The sequence below is a fragment of the Juglans regia genome, chromosome 14 (assembly GCF_001411555.2).
Source record: "Juglans regia cultivar Chandler chromosome 14, Walnut 2.0, whole genome shotgun sequence".
NCBI classification, from domain to species: Eukaryota; Viridiplantae; Streptophyta; class Magnoliopsida; order Fagales; family Juglandaceae; genus Juglans; species Juglans regia.
In genome coordinates, this window is record NC_049914.1 from 8,570,273 (window position 1) to 8,581,074 (window position 10,802).

General features: G+C 36.9%; 1 protein-coding gene across 1 annotated transcript; it reads right to left on the reverse strand.

The window, feature by feature from the left end:
- Positions 1–1,835: 1,835 nt before the first annotated feature.
- On the reverse strand, positions 1,836–3,256 carry LOC108989230 (transcription factor PCL1-like). Its single transcript, XM_035685148.1, has one exon. The coding sequence runs from the start codon at positions 3,056–3,058 to the stop codon at positions 2,069–2,071; it is 990 nt and encodes a 329-aa protein (XP_035541041.1). The 5' UTR covers positions 3,059–3,256; the 3' UTR covers positions 1,836–2,068.
- Positions 3,257–10,802: the final 7,546 nt, after the last annotated feature.

Consider the following 10,802-nt stretch of genomic DNA (forward strand, 5'->3'; position numbering starts at 1 on the left):
GATCAAACTATTTCCGCTTATCCTTTTCCATCATTGGGCCATCCGACCACTGTTGATCGAAAAATGGCTTCAACAAGCGTAATAAAATCTAAGATATTGAAACTAATAGAATTTGATTGCTAAGTGGAAGCCTCCTACTGGTGGTTCTTTGAAATTCCAAATCGATGGAGCTTCTTTTGTTGACCCTAGACAAGTGGGGGCTATGGAGGCATCCTTTAGGCGTCAACTGATTTTAGGGAATCACACAAACACTTTTGCAGAGTTGTGCTTTAAATCAAGTGCCTTTTATATAATGTTTGTATAAAGCAAATTGCTTAGCAAAGCTAGGAGGTGTTGGGATCTCTCGTACCTTTCTCTAAGCATCTCAACTTCCAAAGACTGCTATAGGTGAGTATAAAATGTACTTGCTTAGCATTGCAAGGTTCAGACACATGCTTTTGATAGCTTGTTTTTGTATTGTCTCAATAAGGTTTGTACAAGTTGGATAGTTTTTACATTCATTTAGGCCTCGTTAGATAGTTAGATGAGATCGTGAATAGTAGTGAAATTATTTATGAATAATTATGAAATTATTTGAATTAAGATATTTTATGAATTTTAAAAAATGAGAAAAAAATTTAAATAAAAATATTATAAAATTAAAATATTATTAGAATACAATTTTTTTGAGATTTGAAAAAGTTAAATTATTTTTTATATTTTGTTTAGAAATTTGGAAAAGTTACAATGATTAAGTAATAATTAGATAAAAAGTTAAAGATTTAAAGTCGAAAAATGTTTGTATTTGTGGTGTTTGAATATTGAAATTAAACAGGATGGGATGAGATGGTATGGGAAGATCCTACTATCCAAACAAGGCCTTAAGGTCTTCTGTTTAGCTGTGCTCTATTTCCTATGATTGAGTTTAGTTTTCATTTTTATTTTTTTATAAGTAAAACGAGAGCAATTTAATTTTCAAAAAAGAGAAGAACAAAAGAGAAGCTACTGCAGCAAAACAAAGACTAGTCAATGGAAACTGAAATGTGCAGACCCAATGATTTGGAAGGTATTCCATTTCAGCCTTACTTCCCATCAACATGCAAATTCTCAATTGATATTTGTCCAATATGGTAAGACCAAAAGGGAGAAAAGAGAGCGAAATAGAGAAAATGGATCTTATATCAAACCAGGAAAGTAATATTTAGTACTCAATGTGTTGAGAATACAGAAAGATAATAGCTGCAGGAAGAAGGAACCACCAGATGAAAGTGCCATGCACAAACAGGAGTAACAGAATGCACGGGAAGTGTTTGTATAAATGAGCAAGTAAGCTACAGAAGAAACGAAACTCCCCAATGGAACCACCATCGAAGCCACATACATTGGTGATGTTCATCTCTTTGACCAATTGATTCTTCGAAATGTATTATGTGTCCCTCAATTTTCTTTCAATCTCATTTCCGCAAAATCTCTGACAAATAACTCCAATTGCTGTCTAATTTTTCTTTCACATTCATGTTATATCCAGGACCTTTCATCTTGGATGACGACTGGAGTGGGGAGGGTGCGTGATGGCTTGTATCATCTTCAACTTACAAGACCCAACCCGAATACCATACAATCTTTCTTTCATATTATGTTTCCTTCAATTTCTGTTAACAATATTTACAGTTCACTATAACGGATTTATATTCCCCTGTTTGTGCATGGCACTTTCATATGGTGGATCCTTCTTCCTGCAGCTATTATCTTTCTGTAATCTCAACACAATGGCCTGCATGACTACTGTGTTTGGGAAGCGACTTTAACAAGCCATCAGATTTGAAGGATGGAAAATTTAGTAAAACCAAGTAGCATACTCAAACGCAGCACATTCATATATGCTATTCATAGAAACTTTCTAGTATTGTTTCACCCCGACACAATTCCAATTTACTGAGTAAGATCCGAAGTCCGTTATCATAATCCAATAGCATAACCTCACAATAAATAATTTTCTTCAAAAAAAGGAAAGAAAATAAAACAGCAAATAATAAGTTTAATAGAGATAAAGAACCTCACCTCCCTTTTCTTTTCTTTTTTTGGGGGTTCATTTATCATTAGGCGCAACATGAGGGTACGATACCATCGAGCCGTAGTTGTGATTATTGTTTCCCGACCAATCCCTCTGCTGCAACATATTGTACGGATTGTGCCACTCGAACCCATGATTCCCCACAGGCATACCCATGTGTCCTACGCCGAGAACGGGCATTGGCATCATCTGTGGCGGCGGGTACGACATCGGAATCTGCATAGGAACGTGGCCATTTCCGTGCACGTGAGAGCTCCCGACGGCGGCCTCGTTCAGACTTTGCGGCGGCACCGGCGTTGACGCGAAGAGCTGGTGGTCCGACGAGGAGGAGAGGCCCTCGCTCGACAATCCCTGCATTCTCTTAAGGTAAAGGCGGTACTTCTGCAAATGGCTCGCGACGTTCTCGCGGGTCAAACCCTCCACGTTCATAAGCTGCATGATCGTCTTCGGAACCGCGCTCTTGATCCCGAGATGGGCCACCACATCCACGAACCGCTTGTGAAGCTGCGGAGTCCACACCAAACGGGGCCGTTTCGAGGTCCGGGCGGCGGAGGAGGGGTCGTCGCTTTCGTTCTCGGTACTTAGAACCGAATCGGCTTCCAGTTCCGCACAATCGATCCTCCGAGATTTCCGCAGTCCCGAATTGGAACCGGAACCGGATCCGGACCCATCCCGATCTGCAATCTCATCCGCTTCCTCAACGGCCATAGGGTCACCGCCTCGTCCCTCATTGAATGACTTAAAGTTTTCGCTGGTCGGAAACCCCTTGGCGGAGTGCTGCCCGCGGAGAGTAGAGAGTGTAGTCTGCGAGGCCCGGTTGACGTCGACGACGGTACGGTAGGGTTCCGGCGAGATACTAAACGCCGAGGCAAGCTCCGGAGGGATCAAAGCCTGAGACAAAGGAGTAAGATCGTCGGCGCAGGGCAAACCCGCTTCCCACTCGGCCACTCGGTCGTCATCTCCACCGGCTCCATGGCAGTCGGTCATCTTGACCTCCTTACCCATCGCTTAGCTAGACACAAAATCACAGTAATCTGTAGCGTGTTTCAGGGGGGCATGTCTCAAGCAATTGCGAACTTCGGCTCCGTTATCGGATCTAAGAAGAAGAAGACGAGGAAGAAGGGAAAGAGATATTTGGTAAGATTCGAGAGAGTGCGTTTGGAAGAAAGAAAAGGTGTCAAGGAAGTGAAAAAGTGCAATATCCCGATTCCAAGTTCGGTCCACCACGAGTGCCGACGTGGACGACTTAGCCCGATATTTTTGATCCTCTAAATATCTATCCCACTATGCACCTCCTACGCCCACTCGGCTTCTCATGTTCCTTTCAATACTCGCTCTTTATTTCCATCCACCTGTCCAGCATACCGACGGAGTGCCGCCACGGCGAGTGAAAGCGAGTGTGCTGGATCCGTATCACGGAATTACTACAATGGGAAACGGCTAAGGTCGTGTGATTTGCCGAGAGTGGCCACGTGGGCAAAAAGCGTACTCTTTTTTGAGGTTTTTAGGTAATTTCATGCGGAATGTTGGTATAGTCTCGCGTGTATGTGATTATGACTATATATAATATATATTTAGAAAAAAGTTCAAAAGGCAAGGCTTTTTTATTTTGTTTGAAGGCGGTGGACCAATAGGAAGAGAGAGAGTTGGTTGACAGCTGGACAATGAAAACGTGGACTTTTTGTGACGGCAGAACCTTTTCGGTGATAAAAATTGAGTGATTTGGATTAGAGCAGTTATAGTTAAATGAGTTGTGTTAGAAGTTATAAATGTTATAAAATATTATTATTATTTTAAAATTAAAAAAATTTATATTATTTATTATAAATTTTCTAGATAAATGAACTTTGGCGCATCGATTTTGCAGATGAAGTTGACATAGCAATCAATTTTAGTTTTAAAAAAAAAACTAATAATAATGAAATAAAAAGAAGAGACTCTGTGTATCTCTCAATTTCACCATTTCCATCTCCCCTCCGTATTTGGTGAATTTATTTTTAAGAGTATTCTCGTTGAATTGGTTAAATCTATTTTTAAAATTTAATCAATATCATATTTTTTTATATTTATCTATTCTATTTAAATTTAATCTCCATATTAGATTAATCATTCACTCTCTATATAATAATAAAATATTATTTAATTAATAATTTTTTATTTAATTTATTTGTATCACATTTTATAATTCTACTAATTTAATATTAATAATAATTATATTTTAATTAAATTAATATTAAAAAAATCATATTTTCAAATGTCATTTAATGGTAATAAAAAAAATTAAGATTAAACTTAATTGGAGTGAGAAATTATTATTTTAATGTTTGATGAACCAATTGTGGTTCTCTATATTTGACTAATCACTGTAGCAGAAATTCAAATTATTTTAGAGATGACCAATTTAATGTAGAGTCTTTTTTGTACAAATTATCTAAATTTTAACTAATTTCCTCATTTGACCAAGTCAATGAGGATGCTCTAAGTAGAATTTTCTAAGTATATATGCATTTACAAGAGTTCTTATTGTACACAAACTACAAAAATAATTATCTTTTTTCTTTCAGAGCCGCCATCAATGGAACCAGAGGAAGTCATAGAGCTCTTTGATTTTTATTGGTTTGGCCTCAAAATCTTCAAGAAAAAATTTCCAAATGTACAAAATTCGTCAGGCTTCGAAGCAAACACAGATCATCAAATTTAAGAAAACCTGCAAAAACTAGAGATTTCTCACTTCCCAACCCTCCACTGAAGGTCCCTAAGAGTTGAAAACTTTCAACTTGCATGTCATAGAAAATCTTTGAGAATTAATGGCAACTTGAGTCCTTAACTCCATCCAAGCGAGCTAAGTCACAAATGTCTACGTACCAGTAGCTCAAAAGTTAGACTCACCAGCAGTTTGAAAGTCTGCCTTGCCAGCAGCATGACATATTAATTCACTCATTATTAAGAAGAAAAAGAAAGTAATGCCCAATCTCACCAAGTTTTTTAGTGGAAAAAACAATAGCATGGATCGGTAAGCTGCCTTTGATTTTTTAGACCTATATGCATCTTGTTAGAAATACTAGATCAAAGTATACAGCGGAAGCGATATTACCTCATCGTAAATATCTAGGATCTAGTACGGTTGTTCCACAGATTCTTTGTCGTCGTTGTCATTCATTTGGAATCTCCCGTATCGATGGTGGAGTGTGCTACGTAGCAATACCAGAGCAACACCCACATATTCCACAGTCTAGATACCGGGACTAGAGAGAACCATTTGAGAGAGATATTTCTTGTTTGTGATGCATGTATTCTCCAAATGGGAGAGGGGCTATACATAGCCCCTCTAAGTGTAACCCCCGGCTAGCCCTTAATGGCCAGTCATCAAGTCTCATTAAGTGATTTAAGAACCACTTCATAACCACCAAGAGAAGGTGAAGGGGTGCCCACTATGGGTGCCCCTTTCTTACATCTCCCACTCACACATAGTGGGCAAGACCCCAGGTCTGCATCCCTCAATATGTTCTCAATCTTGTTCATACTGGCAAATAGGCCGTGCAACCATCGAGCACATCTGTAAAAGAAAAATGGGAGCATTATACTAAATCTCTCCTAGAGAAGACCAGCATAGCAACATCCCTAAAAAAGTGTCTCGTTATGCCCCGACTCATTTGGTCACATCAAACTAAGTATCCCTAATCCCTCTCGAGTCGAAATGACTCAGAGCAATGCTCAATCTCCATAAAACATGATGTACTCACAGTTATATTGCAACTTCCAAGAAGCAACATAACTTGCCGGCAATGAGTACACACCATTATCGATGTGTTACCAAATAGTCTTCCCTTCGTGCTCATGTCATTTAGTTTCAGTCCAGTCGCTTTCCCAGCAATGCCTCTTTAGACCGCATTATTCATAGCCATAGATAACATGCCAAAGTAGCAGACACTAAAACATCAACCTCGTGACATAGTCAAAGGTCTCCTAAGGGCATAAATAAATTAAGGTCATCATTATAATCTACAGGACTCACACGGTGAGGAAGTAGGGAACTATTCACTCACCTCTACTGTTGGTCGCAAAAGCACATGTAGTATGAAATACATGTTACGGTGGAGTTCTCTTTCCAAAGAAAGAGCGTATATCTAATCTCAATTCACCCTACAGATCTTGGTCTAGTCGCTATCTCAGCGCCTAACCCGAGTTCCTCCATTTGCTCGCTATTCAAAGCGCCAAAGAGGCTCTCGCATCTGGCTAAAACACAGGCAACATGGATTGTGGGTAACCATGCACGGTCATTAGACCTCATCTTAGCTCCCACTAAGGCGACATATCTTTTTGTGTCTTACAACTTATCCCTCTTTAGACAAGTACCGAGTAACACATTGTCTCATCTTTGCTCGCTACCTCTTTGTAGCGCCAAAGGCGATCGCTCGTGTGAGTGAGTCGATCTAAGCCTGTCAATATACCTTTTTCACCATAACTCCTAAATTTATGGTGAATGTGTGTGCATACCAAAGAATGCTTCCAATCACGCCACATGATCATAGAACACATCAGTATCATGTGCATGACGAGCAATACCGTGAGATACAGAGAAATCACATGGTCAACAACAAATTATTAAGCCACAACTCTCAAGTGGTGTTTAATGACCATTTCTCTCCATGCGCATTCTAATGTATAGTAACTTTCCAAAACATGCTCATACCAAGAGACTCAACTTTTATATGTAAAAGTCATTTGCACAATCATGAAGTCAGCGATGACTCATCCCGAATCTCATTTAGGTCAAACTCACAATATAAGCCGTAGATTCTAGTCAGCGAGTCTAACTGCGATTTTTAAGAATCTACAAATTGACCACAAATGTTATTCAACAAACTTAATTTGCGACTTCAATGTTTCATTTAAATCTCTCGTACTCAACAAAAGCATGTGAGATCACCATTATTTATTTTTCATTAAGGGTAAAGCGATTAGGGCCTTTGCCCCCAAAGATAATCATAATAGTCTAGTCGTTACTATTAACGACAATCGCATCACAAACTCACTTAGTCAAGTAAGCCATATTTACCCTCTAACAAAAAACTTAACCTCTAACTCCCTTGAGCAAACCATAATGGAAACATCAAACAATATAGGCAAAACTAGATTCTTTAGTATTTTCCATCTCATTAATTGTCTATGGATTTTGAACAAGAGCTCCTAGAAACTGTTTTCCTAAAAAACAGTCTCACAAGACATGAAATCTGAGCTTCTTTTCACAAACCCATGTCCATCACCTCATAGTATGGAAAACCTCTTATTAAGCGACAATTAATTATCTAAGATAACCAGTTCGCAATATCTCTTATTATGCCACTTTTCTAATATTGTCGACAGCGTTCAAAGAATCCCATTTTATTCAATAGGTCGTTTAAAAAAATGACTAGGTACATTGGGTATCATTGAATAGATGGTTTGTTTAGGCTGCATGTAAACAGCACTAGCAGCATTCATTCGCTTTCTGTACCAAAATAGTACTAGCAACAATCATGCGTACCATCTAATTCTCTTATGAGAATCAGCTATTTAACACCTTCAAGAAAAGTTTCAATAAATATGCGATCAATAGCTATCTAAATGCAACTCAATTAGTGCCAATAGATGGATCTATACCTCTATCAACTCAACTTTTCCTTTGTCAATTAGATCAACAACCCCAGGTTGGATCATATAAGTGAAGCAAATCTAAGATTCTATGTTGGGATTCCTACTATGTGAATTCAATACCTTTAGCGGAGCCATATTATAAATATTCTCTTCTAGTCTCTAAACGACGAAAGAATATTGATATAAAGCTACCACGCTATTTATGAGGATCCTTATAGTCTATAACTTTTGGGAGTCACTATCACTAATGGTACACCTTAAGTCAAACTCAAAGGTATACTCCTACTAGTTGTTGAATTATTCCCACTACTTTCGGCGATCTTATAAATATAGAATTTTGAAAAAATAAGGTTAAGGTAATGTGGAATGAAATGTGATGAAAACGTTCTTTCCAAAAAAAAAACGTTCTTTCCAAAAATAAGTGAAAACGTTCTTTCCAAAAAAACGTTCTTTCCAAAAATAAGTGTTACAAAAATTCACAATTCCCCACCCTCGCCGAAAATACGAGTAATTTTCTTGACTCAACCAAAAAAAATGATCAAGTTTAGATCCTCTCGACTTTTAATAGAATTCACGTTTGCACAAAATAGTCACTCAGCCTTTCTCAAAAGCAAATGAACTCGATCTAAGGACGACAAATCAGAATTAAGGCTGCAACCCATATTACATCAACCCAAGTGTGATGTAACAACTGCTTTGCGCCATAATTCATTTATAACATCATTCTCAGCAAGTCAATAAATTGCGAGATAATTGTTTTCATCATATAACTCATACGATTGCGATTTCGAAAAAATTTTAACTGAAAAATATATTTTCATAAAATAAAAAAAAAAATTGGATCGCATTTATATGATGAAACAACATATTTATTATCAAAGTCCTTAGTGTGCATGTTTGGGAACTTTCACATAGAAAAATATTCATCTTGCCTTTTCTCTTTGACTCTACTAAACCAAGGAGAGGGATCTCATTGGCGAGAAAATTTTTAATTTCTCAAGCTTCACACCCATCATCCTATACCTCTATGGCATATTTCAGTATATCATTTCCCCACCCGAGAAATAATACCACTGAGTCAATGAGTGACCATCCAACTTCCAAACATCTAGGAATTCTCACTAACACCACTACTTTCAATAAAGTCTTAAATCAAATTAGGTATAGACTTCACAAATATCGCATTAAAAGCACTAAAAAAATATCGTTTTGTGCAACAAATGCAGTATGTGACGTTTTAGCTGCTAACTGGCGATATATCTTTATTTCTTGCATACTCAATATTTTTCATATTCTTCAATCCACTATAGGAGAGAAAAAGAAAAAATTTTGCGAGAAATTATCTTAACCTAAAACCTATCTTGCATCAGTGCAACCACGAGCAAAATTTGTAGTTTAGGTTTAGATAAGTCATATCTAATTATTCAGACTTTTGCCACAGTTGCCATGCAAACCTCTAAGGTGCTTGGTATTACTCTCAAGGGGTGCTCCAAAGTTTATATATCTACAAGAACCTATCTGTTCTCGCTAGAGAGAAATAAAACTTGAGCAAGATTACTAGTGCTAATACCACATAAAGGTGCACTGATAAAATCTTTAAAAAAATGAATGTGCTAATCAAAAATGTCCTCAACACGCTTGCACATTCAGATTTTAATATCCTTACTCGCCAGTTAGAGAGTATGTTCTTATCTATGAGTAATCTAAATTGCTTTAAAATTATAATGCTCAACCTCAAAATATAGGAGCAATTAATCTTTGCGTTACAAAAATAACACGCAATTTCTTCTATTACCCACAAGATTCTTAAAGGCAAAATAGTGATTTAGTTCTATATGATAGTTGATCCCGTCAACTTCTATAAAAAATGTAGTGCATGCGTCCCACGCGCACTTCTAATTTTATTCTAGACATTTTAGAGGTTTTACAATAATGACGGTCTAAGACTATCTGACTCTCAAAATAATCTTTATTTGTTTCCAACTATTGCTCATGGAGGAGATTAATGCGATGATTAAGTCATATAAATAATCTCTAGGCTTTCTTCATGGTTATCTCAAAGTTACTAAACTATGCGCATCTAATTCCACACACATTTAAGAAATTTTCCGCGTTAATCTAAGTCAGAACAAAAATAATTAATACATGTCGCAAGATCGAAAATTCGCTTAGCTTCCTAATCATCTCTTGCGCCTCAATGTCTAATTATTAATTTCTAACTTAATTTTCACACAAATTTATATCGTATAGGAGATTAATTCTAAATTAATCTCAACCATACTCCCACTAGGATAAGCAATCTACCGAGTTAGTCACATGAAAAAATAATTTCTACTTAGATCGAAGAAATCAATTTAAACCAATCATAAGTATGGACTAATTAAACTCGGGCTACTTAATCCTCTAGTTTATCACATTTTTAAAAAACTGAAGACTAATTCTTAAAAAATAGTCTAACAATTCAAGTGATAAAAATAAGCTCATTCAATTACATGTAATCACAATACATGTACAAAAAAGATTACATCACATTTGATCCAAATAATTATTATTCACAAAAAAATAATAATCTACGCAATTTATAACGTAAAATAAAATGCCAAACAAATGTGACAAAAAATATCATGGCAATCATGTATTTAATAACGATAATCACATGCAAAAATATTTCAAAAAACATTTATGCCACAATAGCATGCTGAATAAATAACTAAAATCAGCAAACTTACCAATAATAGGCTCTAGCCCATATGGTTGAGCTTATAGTCTTTGTGTGAGGTCTTAGGTTCGAAACACCACTCCAGCATTTTGTAAAAAAAAAAATTATGCCACTATTCTTGGACAGCCAAAGGGCCGCACCTTCTTGGGCGCCCAATTGCAAAGCAGGCCTGTGCCTGCTGGGCTCACGGCCCAAATCTTCCGGTGGGCATTTTTCCTTTTTTTTTAAATGAGCTAGACTGCATTTTTAAAAAAAAACTAGTTGGGCTTTTCTTTTTCAACCGAAACAAATAGTTTTGTAGCCCACAGCCCATAAATAATTTAAACCAAAACTGTTTTCCTTTATTTAAAACAGATGGGTTTTGCTAAAACAAAAAACATGGGCCGAACCCAG